The sequence below is a fragment of the Acomys minous genome, assembly GCF_964271855.1.
Source record: "Acomys minous genome assembly, chromosome: 16".
NCBI classification, from domain to species: Eukaryota; Metazoa; Chordata; class Mammalia; order Rodentia; family Muridae; genus Acomys; species Acomys minous.
In genome coordinates, this window is record NC_140498.1 from 59,252,485 (window position 1) to 59,278,511 (window position 26,027).

At 41.7% G+C, this 26,027-nt stretch overlaps 2 protein-coding genes across 14 annotated transcripts in view; one reads left to right on the top strand and one right to left on the bottom strand.

The window, feature by feature from the left end:
* The window catches only part of LOC311585997 (uncharacterized protein), a 139,895-nt gene that overhangs the window by 79,173 nt on the left and 34,695 nt on the right, over positions 1–26,027 (bottom strand). The window lies entirely within an intron of this gene.
* Positions 6,037–25,730, top strand: LOC311586014 (uncharacterized protein). 7 transcript variants are annotated; one of them, XR_014775437.1, is made up of 9 exons: positions 6,037–6,190; positions 12,096–12,222; positions 12,429–12,489; positions 15,900–17,288; positions 17,697–17,776; positions 20,351–20,499; positions 20,848–20,965; positions 22,646–22,815; positions 25,612–25,730. XR_014775437.1 is itself a non-coding variant. In XM_084761810.1 (4 exons), the coding sequence occupies exons 3-4, from the start codon at positions 12,483–12,485 to the stop codon at positions 17,039–17,041; spliced, it is 1,149 nt and encodes a 382-aa protein (XP_084617936.1). In that variant the 5' UTR covers positions 6,037–6,190; positions 12,096–12,222; positions 12,429–12,482; the 3' UTR covers positions 17,042–20,341. The 7 variants fall into 7 exon arrangements, 1 of the variants encoding a protein (XP_084617936.1); XR_014775435.1 differs by having other exon boundaries at positions 15,900–17,776; XR_014775436.1 differs by having other exon boundaries at positions 15,900–17,776; positions 22,650–22,815.

Genomic DNA, 26,027 nt, shown 5'->3' on the forward strand with positions numbered 1-26,027 from the left:
AGGCTTGACTTTTTAGTTTTGGTATTGCCTCCCACTGTTTGGCTGTCCGTCGCTCCACCTGAGGAGATTCCTAGGGAGAAGCACTCAGGCGAACACTTTGAAGTCCAGATGCTGTCATTGCAGTCACCTTTCGTGAGTTGCTGGTTTGCTCTTTAACAGGTCCACTAGAATCCTGAGCTGAATCGCTCCAAGGAACGGAGTCTAAAAAGGTCTACTTCTCCTGTTCCTATTAGCATCTCTTCTCTCCTATGCAGCATAGGTAGGTTGGAATGGAGGTGTATGTGTGGGCCCTTGTTAGCTTGGAGGAGATGCTCCCCCCCCCCCATAAGCTTTGTGCTCGGACACAGGTGAGCGGACCCCCATGTTGATAACAACCCACCAGACCCAACCCAAATGTGATAAAGAAAAAAAAAAACAGTTCCTTGTAGACCCTAACCCACACAAAAGGTGTCAAGAGCTGGCTCTTTGAGGAAAAACATATCAAAGGTGCCCTGGAGACAAGTGTCCCGGGAGTGTCTCCTGCTACTCAGGTAAGCTTAGTCTAAAAACCCAGGAGCTGGAAGGTTTGGCAGCGCACCCCCTTTCTCCCTCATAGCTCTCTGCCCTTGTCCCCTTTTTTTTTTTTTTTAAGCTTAGTGAATTAAAATCTAGTCATTTGACTCTTTTTGTCTTTATTTTAATAAAGTGTAGTCTGGCCTTTCAGAAGCCAGAGGCCTTCTTTCCCCTTCAGAAGGGGGCCTCTCAACCCAGTTGAGTGCAGCTACTCCGTGCTTCCTCCCAGCCCAGAAGGCCTTCTTTGTGACCGGTTCTCAGGACAGAGCCTTCTTCAGCTAGCCTCCAGAAGGCTGAAGAAAACTATGTAACCAGGTTCTCAGCCCAGCCTCCTGGAGAAAGGAACCCACATATATGCATCTAAAGAATCCCAAATAAAGTAGGTTTGTAAAAATTCAAAGCCTATAACTTGGGTTATAGAATAAATTAACAAAATTATATCACAAAAGGTACATATTTATAGAGAACAGTTACAAACTCTTAATGATTTTTAAGTTTTAATGGGAGATAGTAACTGCTTGAGGCCTACAATTGGATTAAGTATTTATGAGTTAAATAATTTGTTTCAGACATTATAAGGAGATTCAGATTTTAATTCTGGTAGGACAAAGACTACAAGGTACATATGTGGATTGAGCTGATCCTAACTTGATTGTATTTTGATTATTTTGCTTTCAACTCATTCTACTGGGCTTACTGTACAAAGGAGTTATGGTATTACAGAATATATCTTCTTAGCACATAAAGTGAAAAACTGAAGCAAACATAGAATAGATTTCTTAATTGTAAATGGTAGAATAAGACTTCATCGAGTGTCAGGAACAGATCCAACTGAAATTGTAGTACCTCTTACTAATGCTGAGATTATGTCATTGTGGGTGATCAATGATGATTGGCAGACAGCTTGTAGTAACTATTGAGGAGAATTTAGTAACAGATATCCAAAAAGCAAACATATATAGCTTATAAAAAGAACTAATTGAATTCTTCTATGTATTGTAAAGAGAACACAAATTCCAGAAGCAACAACATTCTATACTGGTACACATGCAAGGTGGAAATGGCAGGTTATAAGTCAGATAAAAGAACCAAGTTAATCAAAAGACCCTATACCTCAATTCAAAAGTCAGAAGTGTTAACTGTATACATAGTAATAAATAAATATTTTTTTAAAATTCAAAGTGTATGCAGTCCTTATAGTAAGTAATATTAGATTTTCTTCAAGCTCTTAACATAATTACTGACAATACGTAGAAACAGTTGTCTTCCATATAGAAATTGCTGAATTTACTCCTGATAACCCAGACTTGACTTTGTTATTTACCCAGTTGCAACAGGGCCATTAGAAGTAGCAACTATCCGTTATTATGTTACTCATATTGGGTCTCATATAGGTTTACCAGGGCCTTGGCACAAGGAAATGAAGAAATCAACCAATTACTAATAGGAAATGTGCAAGAAGCCCTACATTTTCATGGGAAACATCATGTTAATAGTAATGGTTTAAAGAAAAAGTTCTCTATCACTTGGCATCAAGCCAAAGAAAAAGGAAATTTTAAGTCCTACATGTTTTCTGTATAACCAAACTCCATTACCTGCTGGGAGTAACCCTAACAGTACCAAAAGAAATGAAATCTGTCAGGTGGCTATGTTTCATTTTGCAGAATTTGGACAACAAAGGTACATACACCATACCATAGATACATATTCAGGGTTTCAATGGGCGACTGACTTAATATCTGAAATGACTAATTGGGTAATTACACACTTATTGGATATAATGGCAATGCTGGGGATATTGGCATATGTATCCAGTAAGATGAAGGAAGTCTTGACATATTATAATATAAAGCACATTACTGGTACACCACACAATCCTACAGGACAAGCAGTTGTAGAAAGAGCTAATCGTATCTTAAAAGAGATGCTTATTGAAGAAAAAGGAAGGTTAAAGATCCCCAGGGACAGATTAAATAATGCTTTGTTGACTCTAAGTTTTTTAATGTTGATGAAAAAGGAACAACAGCAGCTGAGAGACATTGGGTTATAGAAAAAACCGAGGAACAACGACAACCAATATACTATAAGATCTGTTGACAATGGAATGGAAACCCACAATAGTGTTGAAATGGGGGCATTTATGCTTATGTATCTACAGGGAATGAAAAAATATGGACACCAACAAAACTTATAAAAATTAGATTTGGCCAGTGATACTGCCTACTATCTGAAATAGAATGTTTTTGTATGGCAAATGAATCTTATTGGTGTCTGGTCCTCATGACATGCCGGCCTTTCATATAGCATGGATAGAGATTTATATTACAGTTCAAACAGACTCATAAAGTTGATATATGCCTTTCCCTTGCTCAAATATAGAGCAGAAAAGTGTGTTTAACTGATTTGTGCACCTTGCACACACGCACGCATGCACACACACACATACATATGTATACATGCAGAAACGTGCTTACACTAATATCTTAAAAGTTTGGGTTTTTTTTTCCCCCAGTGTAAAAGACCACAAAGCAAGTAGCTCAGTTGATTTAGCTGTTTCCTCAAGAATTTGCATGCAGATCAACATAAAAAGGGCATACAACACACACAGGGCAGAAATTACAGAGACTGAACGGAAACACAAAGACTGGACAGAAAACATAGAGACTGGACAGAGAAAGATACAGCTAGCTTTCCCAGCACTTGGCTAGTATCCCAATTTTCATATGGTACAAAAAAAGATGTCTTTGCCCCCAGACAGCAAAAAATAACTTTAATAACATGATGCTCCCATCTCCAGTAGGCTGGGTGGGTGGTTTTGGTAGGTTATGTATGTTTGTTTTCATCTGGGGGGGGGATGATTATAAGTAATGGTAAGCAAAGAAACAAAATAAAGGTTAGATTCAGGGATCTTTGTCTTTCTCCCCCATCCTTATTTTTCTCTTCTATCTAGTGTTAGGAAAAGGAGAGAAAGGGGGAATGGTAAAAAGGGGGGAAGAATATAGAATTATAGGATAAAAGGTAGTTTATTGAACCTACTAGCCTCAAATATTTACGTTGTTATTCTATATTGGTAGAAATTTAAGATTACTTCTTAAACTCTTGTATAATGTATTGTACATATACAACTCATTTGAAAATGTGATTTAAAGTACTAGTCTTTTGAAAGCTAACTATTGCAAGAGATATAGGCTGATTGGAGATGCCAGTCTTGTTAGATACTGGTTTAGTTAATTACAGAAATAAGCTTTATTTAGTCTTATATATGTTTGAAAGGTGCATTTGTTTTCAAGATTAAGCAGACAGTATATAACAAGAAAAAAGCAGTTTTTGTCTTTTTAGGTATAGTGAGACAGGCAGACAGACAGACTGATATGATTATCTACTATATAACAGTAAATAGATGATCTTCAAACACCTCAGAGATCTATAGCATATGGCATTTAAAGATGTTTTAATAATTAAAGGCTTTTCTGACAGACACGTCTGCTCCTTGTGGTAGGTACCTCATGTAATGGAAGTTTTGGTTTCTTTGTAAACTCAGTTATGTCATGTAAATATGTTTTTTTGGTTTTAATTCCAAGTGTGGGATTTTAGTTTTGTCTTTTAGTCTACAGCTGATAACTATCTCATGCGGGGCATGGTCATTGCAAACTGGTAGTAGCCCACCTCCTGTGGTATGGGGAGGGACGTGGTTTAGGATGCTTAGGTCGGTAAGTAGGAGAGCACAGAGAGAGAAAGTGTGGCATGCAGTGGTGGTGTTGAGGTGTGTAGCGGTTTAGAGGGACCAGAGACTGGTGTGGCAGGCGGAGAGAAACGTTTCTGTGCAGTGGCTTGGAGATTGCTTGTATTTCCTGTTGATGGAGATTGCCATTGCCCCAGAAGAACCCAGTTGACACTAAACAGCAGGGAGAAGTAAAGGGGTCTGCGTCTCCTCTCCCCATGAGCACTCTTTCTCATACCCAGGGTTAAGGGGTTGGTGGAAGGGAGGTAGGGTTCTGGTATATACTGAAGGTCACTGGAGACGTCCATCCACATGGACTGAACCATTACAGAATTTGTTGTTTTTAAGCAAAAATCCCAAATGTTTGGTTTTACCTATAGAGACTCGGGAGTTAGATGCTGGGGTGAAAGCCTACCAGATCAGAAAGGAAGAGAAGGCACCCAGCTGCCATTCCTACCCGGCCAACATCCCAGAAGGAAATAGCCCCTGCTCCTTCTCCATGCGGTCTAAAAAAGCCTTCAAGTTGATTGCCCCTCCTTTCCACTTCCTGTGCATCTCTCCATCTGTCCTCTGGTCTTCCTGTCATTCTATGTTTTGTTTTGTTTCTATGTTCGCTTCATGTCAATGGGTTGCTTGCTCTTGGCCTATGGATGGTTTTATTTTATTTTATTTTATTTTATTTGGATGGTTTTATTTAATCATGTTTACAGAAAGCTCTGGGGTTAGCTGGGCATGGTGATGCATGCTTGTAATCCCAGCGCTCAGGGAGGCAGAGGAAGGCAGATCTCTGTGAGTTTGAGGCCACCCCGGTCTACAGAGTGAGTATAGGACTCCCAAGGCTACTAGAGAAACCATCTCTTGAAAAACCATATTAAAAAGAAAAAGAAAGAAAAGAAAAGTAGGGAAAGCTCTTGGATTAAAGGTGTGTGCTAGGGCTGAGCCACACCACAACTAAAAACAAAATTTTCCAGTACACAATTTCAGGGTTCACAGTGTGATCAAATATCCTGCAACATGGATTCTTTAACTTTCCCTTGGTAGACAGTCACTGTTGGACTAGTTGGACCACAACCTGTCAGCCATTATAACAAACCCACATTCTACATACATAGATCAATCCTATCAGTTCTGTTCATGTAGACAGCCTTTAACAATACAGCTGTGTTCTTTTTCACCTTCCCACTGAGGAAGACGTGTCTGCTAACAGTAGTGCCCGGGAGTGTTTGTCATCTGTCAACTGCTTTTCTCCCAGGCCTGTCTCATACCTACCAGGTGAAAAGGAGCTGCAGTTTACCTGAACCCAGCATGAAGCCACAAAACAAAAATCCTGTTTCCTAAAATCTCTCTTTAATTGTAAATATTGTGGGCCCCCCTCCACCTGTGAGACAGATTGATAACTCCCTGCAAGTGGAGTGATGGGCTATGCAAGCCATGCTTACCTAGTTTCCAAGAGCAAGAAGGGAAAGTGCATACTGTGTACTGTGAGGAGAGCTCAGAGAAGCTCTGATGTCCTTGCCTGGTTAGCTCAGTGTCACTGCCTACCAAGCAGCCCAAGGGTGGAAGCTGGAGTGGGCTGGGTGGGGAGACAGACGGGTAGGAGGACAGCCACAACTGCTACTGAAATGCAAGTCCCTGAATATCTGGAAAGGGTGTGGTCCTGGACCCGGCTGGACTGCTGTGCCACTTCCCTTCTGCACATTTTAGCCCTGTGGGAAGCTTTCGTGTCAATCAAGACCCACTGGCCAATCACAGCTTCGAGGCAGACCTGCACGTCAGAGGAGGACTGTTCTTCCGGGTGCCGCGCTACAGTTTCAGCTCCGATGCTGAGCAGGCTTGATTGGTTCTGAGTGACGCGCTCTGAGCACAGCTGCTCAGTGCTGTGAGGAGAGCTCAGGCAAGCTCTGAAGCCCCGACATGGTGAGCGCAGGGTCACTGCACACAACGGGGAGGAGCAGGCATCTGAGCAGCGGGGGGCTGGTGTGCTGGGTCTTTCCCTGGGGGCTCCGTGGTAAACAGCGGTTGCAGCCACGGATGACAGCAGTTTAATCCTAGGCACCACCTTTGGACTGGCTTGTGGGCTCTGCCTGACTACACTTCGGGGGCTGCGTCTGCGCAAAGCATTTGCAACAGGGGCTTGTGTGTAGAAACGTCCTTGGCAAAATGCCAAACTCAGAAAGCCCTAGTTTCTCTAGTGTCTTCCACAAGCTCTGCCTTTAACATTTAACACTTAGGTGTGAGATCCATTTGGAGTTAATTTTTGTGGAGTCTGTAAAAGGCGTCTCCTGTGGTGGGTAGCACTCCAATATTAAGCTGTGACGTAGAAGAGTAGAGTTGATGCTGTAAAGGATTTACCATCGCTTAGGACACAGTAAGTGACACCAAGTAGAATTTAGCTGAGGAGGACTGCTCTACAACACCCCACAGATGAGCAGTGTGCTAACCAGGCCTGTTAGAGATTAGCGTGCTAGGACACACATGTTTGCTGTGTTCACCAGGAGTGCCCAGACATTTGCCTCCAAGCCATCATAAAGGAGATAGCTCTGATTTACAGCCAGCCACCGGGCCCATCCTCATATCAGAGAACAGGCCTCTCACAAGCTGCTCCATGGGGCGTCACAGGGTCACAACCAACATTAAGGCGTGGTGTGACATAAAGGTATTAAAGTAACTGTTATTCTCCTGATGCCATTGTCCTCTAGAAGCCTAATGCCCCCATCTGCTAACCCAAACCTAGCACTAGAAGCCTCTAGTGTCCGAGGCTTACTGCCCAATAAGCTCACCATTTTTAATTCTTTCTGAACTCTTGCTGGCTAGTTCAACCCACTTGTCCTGGCTCAAACTCTTCTCGCAACTGACTGACCGGCTTTCCTGTTTCTCGTTGAATTGCTCTGCTTGGCCTCGTGCTAATTTTGACAATATGCTCTAATCTTCTGGCTCCTTCTCATTCTCTGTCTCATTCTGCCTTCGCCTGTGTCTGGTTTGTTCTCCCTTCAGCCTGCCTCCGTAAAATCTCCAGGTAAAGCTGCCTCTGAATTCTGCAAACTCAGCTCCACTGAACTGCCTTTCAACTCACTGACTCGACTGAATCACCTGCCAGAAATAACTAGACTTCCGAGATCTCCATCCCTCTGTCTCTTGAGTGCTAGGATTAAAGTTGTATACCTCCAGGCCTGGGGCGAAGCTTTTCTTTACCTTAAACTTGCTCTAGACCAGGCTGGCCTTGAAGTCAGAAATCCGCTTGCCTCTGTCTCCAGGGATTAAAGGCAGGTCTGTATTACAGTCAGACCCCCACAGGCCTAGAAGGGCTTTTGGATGCGATCTGTTGCCAGGGCAGCCATGTTCTGAATTAAACTTCCTCTACATGAAGATCCAGTTTTCTTTTTTAAGAAAGCATAGATTGGCCACATGAAAAAGTCTACACAGGTTGACAACTCTTTGAAAAGGAAAACATGGTTGCGTCGAAGACTGGTCTGATCAAGGTAGCATTCCCACGAGGCCCTCCTATATGGGGAATGACATAGCTCCTTCGCAAACCCAGGAACATGTTAGGCAGAGCCAGTAACAGCCTTGGGAACTTTCCCGAAGGCCTCTATGTATTGAGGATAAAATAGAGCTCCTTCTCTATTTGGAGAGGTACTAATAATCTGGAGCCCCTTTGGGGAGGGCTTGTTTCAGATGTTGAGAACCTAGCTCTTCCCACCATGTGGGGCTGTGGTTATCAGCCCCAAGTCCACTGTAGGCTTGGCCACAACGTTCTTGAGATTCCCCTGTGTTCCCCTTGTACATCACTGTCCATTAGACTCCTGAGTTTGTCCCATTGTAGGATAGGTTCTGCTGACTTCATGGATGTCTCCCATTTCCTTCCATTCTCCCCTGGAAGTTGCATACAAGATGCTGTTCTTAAGAAGTTTCCTTGGCCTAAGATACAGCTTGGGTGAGACACCTCCCCACCCCCCAGCTTTTCTTCCCTACTGTCTGCTCTTCCTGTCTTCTCCTCTTCTGGCACATGCACTTCAGGACCCTGCCACTGAAGAGTGACCCGCTGTTTGAGGGCACTGGTGTACTTAAAAAAATTAATTTTGGGACTATCTTTGCTGTGTGAATGTCCTGTGTGTCTAAGTCGCTGGACTTGCAGTCTCTAGCCTTTTATATTGTTCAAAACGTAACCATGGACCTGCACCTTAGAGTGACTTAAGGGGACAGCATATGTGGAATGCAAAATCTGTTCCCCACTGCCTCCATTTTGAGGTTAGCCAGAGCTGAATGCATGTTGTCATTAAAGAGATTTTTCTTAATCTTTAATTGTGTGTGCAGTGATTTTTTTCCCAGGGAAGGGATGTTAATTGTAGAACAGCTGCATATTCAGCTTTGTAGAAAAATGTTTCTGAGACTAGCTATGTTGACTTGATCCCAGTCTGCTGCTCCCAAGGCTTCCTTGGCTTCCTCTTGGTTAAACTTTTAAAATTCTTAAATTAAAGGGCTGGCTGGTCTCTTTAGCCCTCCTCTTCACCTGTCCTCTGGGGCTGTGGATTGTAGCTCAGTTATTTACCTAATAGCTGATATCTATTTCTAAGTGAATGAATACCATATTTGTCTTTCTGGGTCTTGGTTACTTCACTTTTTTTTTTTTCTAAGTTGCAGCCTTTTCCTGTAAATTTCATGGTGTCTTTTTTTTTTTTAACATCCTTTTTGATGTAATTTTTTGAACAGCAGTGTAATTTGCATGCTGGATTGGCAAAAGCAAGTGAGCTTCCTGGAGGCAGCCCACTCATATTTGCATGGCTGATGAACAGATGCATGCCTGGTGTAGGCAAAGCCCAGGGATTTGGCCTGTAGCCTGCTTGTTGCTGATAACTTGCTTTCCGTGCTTGTCATTACTGTGTCCCTCATATAAACCTGGCGTGGGGTAGAGACTCCCTCTCTGCCTGTTGCTCCAGATGTGCTGCTCTCTCTGTTGGGCGGATTTCCTGCAGAATCTTAGGAAGATAGTTTTATAATTCCTGATGATTCCTGAGTTGATTCAGGTAACTTTGACTTTCCTGCAAATAAGATAAAAACTCTGTGAAGCACATGAATTATACCAGGAAGAAAAACAAGGTTGAAATAAAACTAATAATCAAGGAAATACATTTATTCTAGGTTTAGTCCAAGGAATGAGGCCTAGATGTTTATTTACTGCAGTAAGAAAGGCCATGTGAATATAAAAACAAAGAATAAATAATTAGCTAGACAAGACAGACACCTGATTCTTGGTAGAAACCTTGACATAAAATGCTTTTGCTTTGAACACACAGTGTACATTTGAAATAAAAAAAAAAAACATAAAACTTCTGCTTTGAACTCAAAGTGGCCTTATAGATAAAACCACTGCTCTAAACTTATAAGTAAACAAAAATGTCTAGCTATAGTTCTAATAAAATAACTTACAATCAATAGTTTTTCTATAGCTACTTTTTTGTAAAATGGTTCTATATATTCTTTAATGAGGTAATTAAAAATATTTTATTAATTTATTCATATTACATCTCAATTGTTAGCCCATCCCTTGTATCCTCCCATTCCTCCCTCCCTCCCGCTTCCCCCCTACTCCCCTCCCCTATGACTGTGACTGAGGGGGGAGGTAATTTTTTTTTAAATAGAGAATCCTGAGCTATGAGACACCTGCCATGGAGAGATGCATATAGGGTGTGGAAGAAACCAAACTGAGAGATGCATGAGAAGTGGCAGGGACGGGGCCATGAGCCCTTGGAAACTGAAGCTCCAGGATTTGGCGTTTCCCCGATGGGTTTCCTGCCGTGGTCCAGTGTAACCATTACCTTCTGTTGGGATAGGAAGGGGTGTTGTGGACCGCTGCATGTTGGAAAGATACTCAACTTGTTTCCTGAGTTTACAAAATGTGGCCGTCATGAGATTGACTTGAGTGTCAGAAGACATTAGACATTTGACATTGGAAATTCAAACAGTGTTGGGGCTGTTGCGGACTTAGGATCACTGACATCAGACTAACTGCATTTTCATCATGGGATGACCGTGAGCCTATAGAGTGCAGGCTCAGAATGTAGTGGGTGGAGTCAGAAAGCTGTCAGATAGGATGATGTCTTTGAGCACTCGTCTCTCCTTTGTGGCTTTCTTTGGGGAGCTTATGGAAGTTATGTAGCTGGAGCCTTTCTAGATTCCTCATTGGGGACGGGATTTGAGTGTCTGTAGACCCAATCCATTTCCTGTTCTTGGTGTCTGCTGTGCTGTGGTTGAACCTGACCAGTCAGCTTCCTTCTCCTGCTGTCATGCCTTCCTCATTATAGACTCTATCCCTAAATCACATAAGATACACTGGAAGCAATTGCTATTCAATGTTAGCCTGTTTTGTTTTTTAAATTTTGTTGTTTTTGTTTTTGAAGACAAAGTTTCTTTGTGTACCCTGGCCTCCAACTTAGAGATCCACCTGCCTGTGGCTCCAGAGTGCTGGAATTAGATGTGGGCTATTATGCCTAGCTTTTTGTTTTGTTTTTATATTATTGGCTGATGGGCCTGGGATGTTGGTTTTTGTACATGTCAAGCATATGCTGTTGTCCAGAGCTTTATCCACATCTTGAATTTTGAACTTTGGCAGAGAGTATGTGCTATTTCTCACGATGGCATGTATTCATGACATTAATCCTGCCTGAGCCTTCTGAGTCATTGAATTGCAGATGTGTGACCTTCTTCCTACCTGTTTGTTTGAAATTTTTGAATGAATATGAGTATTTTGGCTATATGCATGCGTGCCTGGTCATCACAGTAGTCAGAAGGTGGCCTCAGAACTCTGGAACCTGCTGTAATGGGTCACTGTCAGCCCCCGTAAGTACTGGTGACTGAGCTCAATTATTTTCAAGAGCAGTGGGAGCTCTTCACTGCTGAGCCATCTCTCCTGCCTTATGCTGCTTATTTATGATGAACATTTACATTGTTAATATTCTCATCTTTCCATTTGTGCCTGTGTAAACATGCATTCCCTTTTAGTAAGAGCTTATTAATGTTGCCGCTTAAACTGGGGCATTTCAGGTTTCTTTAATAGGAATGCAGAACTAGAGTGAATGTATAATTCTTTGTAAGAACTTCAGTGAAAGCCTCTGAGTTCGTTTTGTCTTATTTTGTTTGTTTGTTTGATTTTTCTCTGGAGAGTCAGGGTCTTAATATGTACCTTTGGCTGTCCTAGAACTAGTTACGTAGTCCAGGCTGGCATTCAAGTCAACCTGCCTCTGCCTCCTGAGGGCTGGGATTAAATGCATTAGCTAATCTATCCAGTTTGCCCATCATATTTTGTAGTTAGTAGTTCATATAGTTTCTCTGATATGTGCTCAGTAGTGTTGATCTGTTTGCTTGTATCTCACTCTTTCTAAAAAAAAAATATTTGTTTATTTATTATTATGTATACAGTACTTTGCCGGCATATGAACCTGTAGGACAAACAAAGGCATCAGATCACATTACAGATGGTTGTGAGCCACCATGTGCTTGCTGGGAATTGAACTCAGGACCTGTGGAAGAGCAGTCAGTGGGTTTAACCTCTGAGCCGTCTCTCCAGCTTGTGTCTCTCAGTCTTTATCTCTGTTAATTGGCATTTCTCTTGCATGGCTCTATCCTATTCAAAGGGCACAGAACTGACAGAGGTGAAACTCATTATTCAGTTTCCTTCCAATCTAATGACTTGATTACATTAGAACGTCTGTGTCAGAATAGATGTGAGAAACACAGAGCCATATGAATGTATTGTCAATGAAGTATACATTTACAATGTTATCAGTAGCACACTTTCTGTTTACACATGTATGGTATATTTTAGGATGCAGTGACCTATGAAGATGTGCATGTGACTTTTAATCGTGAAGAGTGGGCTTTGCTGGATCCTTCCCAGAAGAGTCTCTACATAGATGTGATGCTGGAGACCTGCAGGAACCTCACTGCTGTAGGTAAGAGGGTGAATTTTCCATTTTTTTTAAAAAAATAAAGGTAAAACTGTTTCTTGGTTATTGATGCTCTTCTGCAATTTCAATTAAGAACAAGAAAGAATGAGGTGGATAAGTAAGGCATGGTTCTAAGGTTCACTGAAGATAGTAACTTAAATTTTGCCTAATTTTCAATAATATATGATATATATTCTGGTACTGTATTTTAGGCTACAATTGGGAAGAACAGAACATTGAAGAACATTGTCAAAGTTCTAGAAGACATGGAAGGTAATTTTAATGTGCGAGCTGATACAATACGCCTCTGAAGAAATTTTAATGTGTCCTGGAGTTTTAAAGTATAAAACATTACTGTTTTGAGTGTATGGATGATTATTAAATTCTGAAAAAAAAAACCTATGTACCGTAATGTGAGGTATGTGATTTGTGTTTATAAGTCATTCCTTTAAGAAAGAAGACAAGGAGCCGGGCGTGGTGGCGCATGCCTTTAATCCCAGCACTCAGGAGGCAGAGGCAGGTGGATCACTGTGAGTTTGAGGCCAGCCTGGTCTACAAAGTGAGTCTACGACAGCCAAGGCTACACAGAGAAACCTTGTCTCAAAAAACAAAAAACTAAACAAAACAAAACAAAACAAAAACAAACAAAAAAGAAAGAAGACAAGGAAGAATTCCTTAACAGATCTCACCATTTGAATCATGGCCCCATTAGAGGTGGGCTGTAGAACTGTAATCTGTTTAGCCTCATACCACTCAGATATTGCAAAAGTTATACACATTGACTAGGTGATGAGTATATATCCAAAACCTTCTGTTAAAGAGAGAGTCCGTAGTAAAGCTGGTGTTATTTAACTTGGAGTAATGTTGCTAAGTTTAGTGTGACGTGTTGGAGGTTGGTCTGATGTATTTTGATGCTAATCACTGCTTGCTGTCTGTGTGCTCCAAGGTTGCTATGTAACCTTGCCTGAGGAACTTCCTGTTTGATCAATAGAAGGGCCATCTCACCTGGGAAGGGCCAATAGCATAGGTGTGGCTAAGGTTCCTGGGTTTGGGGAGAGAGACAGAGAATCTTAAGAAAGAGAAGTAAAAAGGAAAAGAACAAAAGAGAGGAGGCCACACCATGGTTTAGGAAAAAAAAAAAAAAAACCACATGGCTGCTGTAGATGGAGGGTTCGGCCCAGATAAAGAACATGAACAAGTATTTGAGATTATGGATGGGAGGTTGCTGGATAGACATTATTAAAAACAGATGGCATGTGATTGGGATACCTGCCCCAATAAGGGATGTAGTTTAGGGGATTAATATCTGCCCTGCCTGAGGCTACTTTAAAACATAACAGATGTCTGTGTCTTGATTAATTGCTCCCGGGTAGGAAGTACTGCCATAATAATAATCACAGGCTTGATAATAGACATAATTAGACAATAAAATCACCACAGCAGAGAAGGGCAATTTATGAGAGTCAAGAATGTTGTTGTGGAGAAACCTTAGTCCCTGTCCCACATGTTTCTTATAAGTGTGTAATTACACAATCAGCCTTTTCAGAACTTAAAGCAGTTGGCCACCGGAAACCTGAGTAGGTATCAGTGGTATGGTGTACGTACCTTTGTTTTCTGAATTCTACAAAATGAAACACAGCCATCTGCCATCTTTGGTACCCTTCCTTATGTTTACTTCCAACAGGTAATGGAGTTTGGTTATACAGAGAACACGTAGGACATTTTAAAAATTATTTCTTTGGTTTGTTGCCAAGTGATAGGGAATTTTTTTCTTTAAACCTCTAGTGTTGACATGATGTTTTTTTCATGAAATTTGGAGGCTTTTAACATATTTCCTACTAGCAATTGGTCCATTTCCTCATTTCCCTGTGACAACAGGGCCTGGTGAACCTGTAAGAGACTGACTAGGACTGATATATAACAGGTAGTGTCTGCTTCTGATGGCCTGTGGCAACCGCATATGTGACAAAGGCAATTCTGAGTTATCAGGATTAAATTCAGCAGTTTTTACATGCGTAACAACTTTTTCTGCATACTGAGAGTCAGTAATTTTATTAAGAGATTTCGGAAAATCTGATAGCACCATAAGGATTGCGCAGAATTCTGACTTCTGAACTGAGGTGTAGGGACTTTTGATCACCTTGGTTACTTTATCTGACTTATAACCGGACATTTCCATCTTGTTGGCATCAGTATAGAAGGCTGGTGCCTCTGGAATTGGTGTTCTCTTTACAGTACATGGAAGAATCCAAGTAGTTCTTTTTATAAACTGTGTATTTTCACTTTTCAGGTCCTTGTTGTTAATTTCTTCCAAATAGTTAGAGCTTGTGCTCTATAAAGTTGGACTATTTAGCATTCCCTGTTAACACATTCCAGTGGTATCTTTTTACTGGACCACTGTTGTTCAGAATATGTGCTGAGAAAGCACACCTTTTCCTACCCTTCTCATGCACGGGTATTATGAAACATGGATCTTTTAAGCCAATGACTATTATAGGCCATGACCCATGTAACAAAAGAGGTAAAGGAATTCCAGGCTGCAAAGGACATACTGCAAAGGGGCTGGAGAGATGGCTCAGTGGTTAAGAGCGCCACCTGCTCTTCCAGAGGTCCTGAGTTCAATTCCCAGCAACCACATGGTGGCTCACAACCACCTATAATGTAATCTGACACCCTCTTCTGCAGATAAAGCACTCATATGCAATAAATAAAATAAATAAATCTTTAAAAAAAAAAGGACATACTGGTTGAATTACTCTATTCACTACTCTTAAATTCATTAGCATCCTTCATTTTCCTGATTTATTTTTTAGAACAAACACCTGGGAAGTCTATGGGCTAGTGTGCTCCTCTATATGTTGAGCCTTCAGGTGCTCATATGCCAGTTGTACAAGTGTCTACAATTTTTCTTTTGTTATGGGCCACTGCTGTTGCCACCCAGGCCTGCTTGATATCTGTTTTAAGGGTGGAGCAGTTGGTATTTCAGTGGTGGCCCCTCTTAGGAATGTGGAAACACAATTCTGTGATGTCCCGTGTTTGGGCAATGGGTACAGCTCCCGGAAAAAGTATTGATACTTGTAATCAAGAACAATCTTTCCTATCTTGGTGCTTCTAAAATTCTGGATGTAAATCAATATCTATCATATCTCATCTCTATCTACTTAAAACATCTATCCAGACCTAAAAACATCTCAACCCCTAAACAGCTAAGCTTAATTGTGAAACTAACCTGTTTGGTCTTCATCCCATCAGAGACTTGAGAAGGAATAAAATTAATTACCTGAGTAAACAGGGAACGCATGTTAGCAGCTTCCAATTTGAAAAAAAAAAATGACAGTTTAATGACTGAACCCAAAATTCTCTATAACGTTGGAGCATCGTCTTCAGCCTTCTGGGCCAGTATAACTGACAGACATATTTGTGAGGCAGGAACTATTGAGGACTCGCTTACCCTGTCTTGGCAGAGTTTGGTCATTGACTCTGCCTGCTTTCAAGCTTGCCTATTTTTAGGCAGATTTATGTCAGTGGTTGAAATGAGGACATTTTGCCCATTTGCTTGTTTGCCACATGTGAAGCTATCTCCTGGAAAAGATTAGAACTGTAAAATTAATTCATATGGATGAAAGAATTCATCAATATAATGAATGTAATGAAAGTGATAAGTGTGCCAATTGTCTTTGCAGGCATAAAAGAAGTTGTACTGGAGAAAAACCCTATGAATGTAACCAGTGTGGGAAAGCCTTTGCATTTCATAGATATCTTAAAAGACATGAAAAGATTCATACTGGAGAGAAACCCTATGGATGTGATCAATGTGGAAAAGCATATTCACAAATCTGGAATCTCCAAAAACATAGAAGAACACATACCGGAGAGACACCTTATGAGTGTAGCCAATGTGGTAAAGGTTTTGCATGTAACAGTGATCTTCAAAGACATAAAAAGATTCATACTGGAGAGAAACCCTATGGATGTGATCAGTGTGATAAAGCATATTCAGAACTCTGGAATCTCCAAAAACATAAAAGAACACACACTGGAGAGACACCCTATAAATGTAACCAGTGTGGGAAAGCCTTTGCATGTAACAGTGATCTTCAAAGGCATGAAAAGATTCATACTGGAGAGAAACCCTATATATGTGATCAATGTGGTAAAGCCTTTGCTTGTCAGAGTAGTCTCCAAATACATGAAAGAACACATACTGGAGAGAAACCCTATAAATGTAACCAGTGTGGAAAAGGCTTTGCATGTAATAGTTATCTTCAAAGGCATGAAAAATTTCATACTGGAGAGAAACGCTATGGATGTGATCAGTGTGGTAAAGCATTTTCAGAACTCTGGATTCTCCAAAAACATAGAAGAACACATACTGGAGAGAAACCCTATGAATGTAGCCAATGTGGGAAAGCCTTTGCATGTAATAGTGATCTTCAAAGGCATGAAAAGATTCATACTGGAGAGAAACCCTGTGTATGCGATCAATGTGGTAGAGCCTTTTCGCAGCACAATAATCTCCAAATACATAAAAGAACACATACTAGAGAGAAACCCTATGGATGTAACCAATGTGGTAAAGCCTTTGCACAACACAGTCAGCTTAAAAATCATGAAAGGAATCATACTGGAGAGAAACCCAGTGAATGCATTTAATATGGTGAAGCCTTGGCACATTTCTATAGTCTTCATCGTCATGAAAGATTTCATATTGGAGAGAAACCCTATGAATATAAGCAATTTAGTGAAGCCTTTGCTCTTCACAGTTATCTCTGAATACAGTAAAGAGCACATACTAGAAAGAAAGAAAAAAAAGAAATCTCCTTGATGTGGTACAGCCTTTGGGGTGCTCTTAGATCCAGCACAACTCAAACTCCAGATCAATGCAGATAATAAGGATTTATTGTAATCAAGTTACTACTCATCTATCTGCAAAGCATACTGGGGGGGGGACTGCAAGCCCCCCTCCCATGCCGCCCCACCTTCAGCCAAATGATGGATAAAGAAAATGTGGTATATTTACACAATGGAATACTACTGAGCTGTTAAGAACAAGGACATTGTGAACTTGGCAGGCAAGTTGATAGAACTAGAAAATATCCTATATGAGGTAACCAGACCCAGAAAGACATGCATGGTGTGTACTCACTGGTAAATGGATATTTGCCATAAATTAGGATATCCAGGCTATAATCCACAGCCCCCAAAGAAGATATATAACAAGGAGGGTCCAAGTGAGGATGCTCATGTCACACCCAGAAGGGGAGATGAAGTAGACTTCTGAAGTAGATTGACGGAGGGAAGCGGGTGGGAGATGTTGTGGGAAGGGTAGTCGGGTGGGGGTCATGTGTGGGGGCAGGCTGAGGGAGAGAACCAAAATCAGTGGTGGTGATGGGGGGGGGGCTGCCAAAGTGTAGCTTTGGCCCATCCAGGGTAGAATCTTGGGATGGGACGCAGACTTCAGAGTTCACGTTATCTCTTAGGTAACCTGCCCAGCTGATGGCTCAGGCAACTGGTCACAGCAGACAACTGAAAGAAGAAGAAAGAGGGGAGGGAGCCAAAGGTAGGAATGGCTGTGCTGCTGCTAGTGAGGAGAGCTTAGACTGGTCACGTCTTTCCTGCAGCCAGGGCTGCTGCGAATAGTGGCTCCTAGCCAAAAACTGCAGAGGAGTGTAGAAAGAAAGAAAGAAACAAACAAAAAACCCAATTCTTTCATCTAGACATTAGCTCCTGTGTAGGAGCAGGCTGCTGTGGAGAGATCTGCAGGCTAAAGTAAACTTTATCCTACTTAGAAGGCTGATGGCAAAGCCTTGAGTTTACTAACGTATTTGTGAATTTACAGGGGGAATAAGAAAAAGAGAGATTAAAAGAACAAGAACAAACCATCCACACAGAAGCAAATGGATAAGGCAGATTGCGCCAATAAATGTTACTGTCCTGGTTACACTTTTTTTCTTTTTTAAAATATTTTTATTTAATTTTTTAATTTATGTGCATTGGTGTAAGGGTGTCAGATCTTGGAGTTACAGACAGTTGTGAGCTGCCATGTGGGTGCTGGGAATTGAACCCGGGACCTTTGGAAGAGCAGACAGTGCTCTTAACCACTGAGCCAACTTTCCAGCCCTTCGTTACACTTCTTACACCCTGAGCAAAAGGTCTCTGCAGCAGAGAAAGACTTACCTCATCATCAAAAGGATTTATCAGAGAGACAGCTAAAGCTGTCATAGCGGGGGTGATTTTAGTAATTATATGTTTCAGTACTAGCCTGTAACCATAAGGCTATAGTGTAATTCAAATGCTGATTTCTGTACCCCTCATATCTGGTTGCAATCTTTTGTCCTGAAAATCTCCTGTCTTGATGTTGTATAATCACTGCTCCCCAATTGTCCCCTCATATGCTGATAAACCAGTTTACAGTCAGTTGCTGAGCAGGGGAGAAAATGGGCTGGACTGCAAGCCAGGGTAGGAGGAGCTAGAGGAAAGAGGGAGAGGTCCAGGAAACATTAGGAGGAGTTACATCAAGAAAGCTACAAAATATCTCTGGGATGCACACTGGGAGGAAGCGAAACCAGCTTAGAAGGCTAAGAATAGATAAAAACTGCTCAGTTACTGTGTTGTGAAGCTTATTATTAAACAAATATAACATTGTTTCAATTGTTTATGTGATAGCTGGGTTAAGAGAGAAAAATAGAGACAAATGGTTTTGTGAAAGTAACATTGTAAGGCGCAGCCGCACCTGATAATGGCAGCGACTGTTACCACTTGGCGGCGACCGTTAACGCTCCCGCGCATACGCAGACATAAGCCCTCTCAATGCACCCCTCCCGAACAGGGGTATGCAAATGAAGCACTCCAACACGGCCCTCTCGACTGCGGGCATGCTAATGAGGCATGCTAATGAGGCATCCAATGCAACCAATGAGACTTTGACACACCACGTACAGACAGTATTTAAACGTACAGACAGTATTTAAACGTCGTGCTCGTGGGCATTCAGGGTCTTTCGCTTCAGCTTCAAGGGCGCTCCCAATAAAGCGCGATTGAGAAGAATCCTGGTGTCTGCGTCGTTCCTGCCGGCGGGAGGGCGCGACATAACATTAATATTTTGGCGTACTAAGAGGGCTCAAACATACACAGGAAATAAAACTATAGAGTAGTCTCTTAGTTCTGTTCATTAAGAGAGCAACCAGTTTCTAAGGCAGGACCTCACAGCCTCCTGATTGGACAGACCCCCCTGCAAGGAGCAAGGCGGCTAGCAGGAAAACAAATATTGATACCCCAGAGAGGCAGTTCTTTTAGGAAGTCCTTGTTAAGAAAAAATAGTGTCTCTTGAATGCAAGCAAGCTTCTCAAAGCCAGACTTTCCTAGCCAAGGCAAGAAACTAAATCCCTTTGAGAAGGGCCTATTTATTGCTAGCCTGAGGAGCAAACAGTGGAGCAAATAACTTGTCGGCATGGGGGAGGGGTCATGATCTCTTGAGGGAGGGGGAAAAAAAAGCCTCTCCCTGGAAGCAAGAGCCAGACACAGGTGAGAAGACTTAAGCCTCCGAACTGGTAAGCTCTAGAAGGGAAGCTGGGTCTAAGAAGGTAAAGTCCTTAGGAAGAGATTTTGAGATTAAAGAACACGATTATTTCGTATGTTGACAATATAGATAGACATAGTGCTTCTAGATTCCATTTGAATTCCCTTCTCAGCATACAAATAAAATTTTTTTCAGTTATGGTTTCAGTTTTGTATACCCACTTTGAGGGAGATCAGAATAAGACAGGCTTGGAGAAAGAAGAGACTGAGTCATTAGATGCTAAATTAAAGGACGTAGAACAAAGCTTGGAATCTTTGAATCAAAATAGGGACCCTTTGGAGAAGCGCAGTCTGGAACTTAGGGTAACACTTAAAGAGGTCGTTCTGGATTAGGAAAATCCACAAATGCTTGAGGAAAATGCAGAATGGCAGCTCATTGACTCACTGGGTAGAAAGTCTTTGGCTATAGGCCAACATGCCTAGACTGGACATTGTACTGTGTTGTCACGGCTCAAGTACTCAATGAAAAAGTCTATATGCTGAAACAGAAGTGCAAATCCTGTTCTGTGTGGCCCTGGATCAAGGTCATACAGTGGATTGTGTGTTTCGTTTGCAGGGTTCGGAGAACTGAAATATATGCACCACGCCATATTCAGAATTGCGATGGGATTTTGCCTTAAATTCTGGAGAGCATGATCTTATGGTTACACACTTTGCTAGAGATGGTGACCATCTTGGAGATGCCTTTGCAAATTGGGTCTGATGGTATGTCAGCATGCATAGGCACTAGGATACAACTGTGTTTTTAGATGTTATGACATGAAACCTGTTACAGATACAACTTATTATCCTGGAGGTCAAACAATTATGAAAAGATCTAACAATTTTTAAAAGGTGGTCATAAGACAGAGGGGAATAGATTATCTTCCTAAAATAGATTAAATAATGATTTGTTGGTTTTAAATATTTTAAATGAGACAAGTACCACACCTGCTAAGATGCACTGTATTTTAGAAAGAACTGAATTGGATGAGCTTATGAAAGTGCTAATTCTAAAATGGAAGACAGGGAATGTGTTGCCTTGTGAAGAAGAATATGCTCTTGTCTCAATAGGAAACAAAGGCTGTGTATTCCATCCAAACTGATGAAGATCAGATTTGACATGGGGAGACCTCTTGATGATCTTGGCTGCAGACAAAAGGAAAGAAATCAAGAAGACCAAACAGGACAGGTAATATAATTTGCTGATTCCTCTATATGGCTATAACTCTAAGACCGATTGTGACATGAAATGTCTCTAGCCAGAACTTCAGCCATGCATGGCCAACAAATTTTTAAAAAAGATTTATTTATTTATTATGTATACAATATCCTGCCTGCAAGCCAGAAGAGGACACCAGATCTCATTATAGATGGTTGTGAGCTACCATGTAGTTGCTGGGAATCGAACTCAGGACCTTTGGAAGAGCAGTCAGTGCTCTTAACCTCTGAGCTGTCTTTCCAACCCAACAAATTTTCTACTATAAATTACTCAGGACTTATCATGCCATTCTTTTAAATGGCATAGATAAAAATTATTTTACAGAGAATCATCTTTAACTGAGCTGTGCTCAGTGCATAGCCCATATAATATATTAATACAAAATGTATAATACCTTTGAAAGTTTAATATCTTCCAGAGGAAGAGGACCAGACACCAAACAAACAAACAAAAAACACAAGACAAGTAGCCCAGGTGGTCCTTCCTCACAGACAGCCTCAATAACTGTCTCTTCAAAAATCTCCATCTGGGACAATTTCAGAATAACTATTTTTTTTTTTTTTTGGTTTTTGTTTTTAGTTTTTTTGAGACAGGGTTTCTCTGTGTGGCCTTGGCTGTCCTGGACTCACTTTGTAGACCAGGCTGGCCTCGAACTCACAGCGATCCGCCTGCCTCTGCCTCCCGAGTGCTGGGATTAAAGGCGTGCGCCACCACGCCCAGCCAGAATAACTATCTAGATCGTCCAACATCACAGACTGTTCAGGACTTCAGTTAAGCTCTAAACTTTTTCAGCATACAGAGATTTAACAGCAAAACGGCTAACTTTATTAAGACTGGACAGTATCCCACTTTTCTTCCCCCCCCCCCCCATATATACTTCCCAAATCAGAAGGAAGGAATTTCAGAAAACTGCACCCCATTCCCAGGAAGGGTTGGATTGCTTTGGTCATTCCATGGGTGATAGATGTCTGCTATTCTTTTAAAGGGGTTGCTTATAGGAATGATAAGTAAAAGGGTAGATTGTTGGGGCTGGAGAGATGGCTCAGAGGTTAAGAGCACTGACTGCTCTTCCAAAGGTCCTGAGTTCAATTCCCAGCAACCACATGGTGGCTCGCAGCCATCTATAGTGAGATCTGGTGCCCTCTTCTGGCCTGCAGGCATATATGAAGGTGAAACACTGTATACTTAAATAAATAAATTTTTTTTTTTTAAAAAAGGGTAGCTTGTTGAATCTACTTTCAGGCCAAAGAACATTAATGGAACCAAAAAGATTACACTGGTATAGCTCATTATATATTAATATGTATTTAAGATTCTATTTGGTTACACCATGCTAAAGTATTATACTTACATAATTTATAACACTGCAATGTTAAGTTCTAGTCCTTTTGAAAGCTGCTACTACAACTGTTTAGGATAGTTAAGAAATGCAAATTAGCAGTCAAACAGGCAAACTAATGGTTATGTTAGGTACTAGTTTAGTTTGTTACAAAAAGGTTTACTAAATTAACATATAAAAAATTGCTAGGAAACAAACAATTCAGATAAGATCGAGAGATAGATGGACTCCAAACCCCTCAAAGATCTACAGAATATGGCATTTAAAGAGTTTAATTAACGTAAGGCTTTTTTTTTTTTTTGGACAATAAGACAGATCTGCTCCTGGCAGCACCCTGTTCTATTTCAGAGAGCATCAAAGGCTTCGTATGTGGAAGCTAGCCACTGGGTGAGAGAATGTCCTTGTGTCAATTACAAAACACAGTCCCAAACTGGAGAAACTGGATGCAGGGGAGTCGACTGCTGAGCTTTGCCAGGACAAGGTAGGCAAGTCCCTTATAATTCCTGCGTCAAAAAAAGTCTGTCAAAGCCGGGCGTGGTGGCGCATGCCTGTAATCCCAGCACTTGGGAGGCAGAGGCAGGCGGATCGCTGTGAGTTCGAGGCCAGCCTAGTCTACAAAGTGACTCCAGGACAGCCAAGGCTACACAGAGAGACCTTGTCTCAAAAAAAAAAAAAAAGTCTGTCAAACCAGAAGGCTGAAGATCGTGCTCCAGTGTTATGGAGGAATTCTGGGTGACTCTCTAGGAAACCAAATATCTCTGTCATTTCTATACTTTTGGAAGCTGCTTGCCTGCACTTCCTACATATCTAGGTAAATTTTATTCCTTCTTAAGTCTCTGATGCCGTTGAAGACTAGATAGTTATAGTCTCACAGTTAAACTTAAATTGTTTAGAAGGATAGAAATTGGTAGCTCGAAGCTGGGCGTGGTGGCGCACGCCTTTAATCCCAGCACTCAGGAGGCAGAGGCAGGCGGATTGCTGTGAGTTCGAGGCCAGCCTGGTCTACAAAGCGAGTCCAGGACAGCCAAGACTACACAGAGAGACCCTGTCTCGAAAAACCAAAAAAAAAAAAAAAAAGAAAAAAAAAAGAAATTGGTAGCTTGTAGAATATTTTACCCAAGGATGCCAAAAATAGAAATGTAAATCTTACCTAATAATTTTTATAATTCTTATTATTACATATAGTTTGTTATTGTAAGAGAGGGAGCCTTTAATATACTAAAACAGGGACCTGTAGGCATAAGTTCATTTTGTTTAACTATTGTATATTGATAGAAATTAAAGGTTGTTTTGTTTGATGTATTGTTTGATGTATTGCATATAAGCACCTCATTTAAAATGTGATATAAACGTCTAGTTTCATGATTCTTATAATTATTCTTATTGCATATGGATTGCTACTTTTAGAGAAAAAGACAATTTTTTTTTAAACAGAAAGGGGGACATTTAGTGAAAATTTTGGTTTCTTTAAAAACTCATTTGTTTTATGAGGATATAATTTTTGTTTTGGTCCCAAGTGTGGGATGTAGAAATGCTTTATTCGCAGCTAAAACAGACTCGTGAAAGGCTCTTGATATTTTCAAGCTGGAAATTACCTTGTGCCAGGGGTGTGATTTTTTTTTTCCGAGGCAGGGTCTCTCTGTGTAGCCTTGGCTGCCCTGGACTTGCTTTATAGACCAGGCTGGCCTCGAACTCACAGTGATCCGCCTGCCTCTGCCTCCCGAGTGCTGGGATTAAAGGTGTGAGCCACCACGCCCGGCTCAGGGGTGTGATTTTTGCCAGCTGGAAAACATCCATCTTTGGACCCTGAGAGCCCAGAGAGAGGTCACTTGGCATCACTTTGCTACACTTTGCATCTTTTGGCATTGCTTGGCTTAGCTTCACTTGGAGTTAAGATGCTCCTAGAGAGAAAGATCCAGAGAACGTTTCCAGGTTTCTACTACCATTTGCTGTTTGGCTGGAGTTCTGCAATCCAGATGGTTGGGATGGGTATTGTCCCAAAGAACACAATGACTCTAACCAGCAGGGAGTAGCTAGTGAGGTCTGCATCCCTTGTCCATACTAACCTGCTTTCTCTCCTGACTAAGGGAAGGCAGTTGGAAGGGAGGTGGACGCATTTAAGGCACTCTAAATAAAGTAATTAAAAAAAAAGAAACCGCCGGGTGCGGTGGCACATGCCTTTAATCCTAGCACTGGGGAGGCAGAGGCAGGTGGATTGCTGTGAGTTTAAGGCCAGCCTGGTCTACAAAGCGAGTCCAGGACAGCCAGGGCTAACACAGAGAGACCTTGTCTTGAAAAACCAAAAAGAAAAAAAAAAAAGAAAAGAAAAGAAAAAAGAAAAAAAATAGAAACCAACAGTAACCTAAGCATTTCTTTATCTAGTCTTACATTCTGAGATACAAAGTCTATTTAAATCAACAGTACTTGATGCATAAGCTGACAAGGTACAGGGAACTGTAAGAAAACAGTTTGTGTCTTTTGACATCAAGATTTGGTCCTTGGTCACCCCATTTATGTTCTGGGTTCATTGGAAGCTCAAACCAACTTGTATCTGCTTAAGGTACATATATCAGTATTTGTGGTGCCATTTCTAGAGGGAAAGCTTATCTGAAGCCACAGACCTGTCTCAAGCCTGTCACTTAGTGAGGCATCTGCAGGTCCACAGAAGTATTTATTGCAGCTGTCAAGTGTTCTGTTGACTATTTAATGTTTTAACTTCTAAAACGGAATCAAATCAGGAATTCCATTATCAGGAATTAACTCGTCCGAACCGCAGTGCATCTTCACAAAGATCTTGTAGGAGGCTTGTTCAACCAGAGTGGGTAAATGTCCAGAGAGTGAGGTTTCATACCATGACAGATGTTTTGAGAGATGCAGCAGCGCAGAGAAGAAGCAGAGTCAGAGGCTGGAAGCAACTCTGGGTGTGCATTGCGGTACAGACCTTGCAGAATACCAGACTGCCTTCCAGAAAACACACACACGCCTACTGCATTTCCGCAATACAATGGCTCTTGGCAGGGGCGCATCTCTGGGAATGGGGAGACTCTTGGGATATGGAGCCTGAAGTGTCCGCCTCCTCTAGCCAGGTGGACTTGCAGAGGAGGGAAGGGGACACCAACCCACCCACCCCAAAGTTGCCCTGCTTACAGGGAGTGCAGGGATAAAGACAGAGCAGAAATTGAGGAAATGGCAACTGATGACTGGCCCAACTTGAAGCCCACCAGACGGGACAGAGCCAACCCCTAACACTATTAATGATATTCTGCTATGCTTACAGACAGGAGCCTAGAACAGCTGTCTTCTGAGAGGCTCCACCGAGCAGCGGATTGAAACAGATACAGAAATCCACAGCCAAACAATAAACAGCTTGCGGAGTCTTGTGGAAGAGCTGGGGGCAAGGACACACACAGAAGACCTATGGAGTGAACTAACCTGGGCCCACAGAGACTGACCCACCGACCCGGAAGTATGCATTGTCTGGACCTGGTCCCTTTAAGTCTATGTAGTAAACATGCAGCTTGTTCTTCACGTGGGTCCACTAACAATCAGAGTGGGGCCCGTCTCTGACTCTGTTGTGTGGCTTTGGATCCCTTCTCCATGGCTGGGCTGCCTTGTCTGGCTTCAGTGGGAAGGAATAACCTCAGTCCTGCTGTGACCTGATATGCCAGGGTGGGTTTGTACCTATGGGGGATG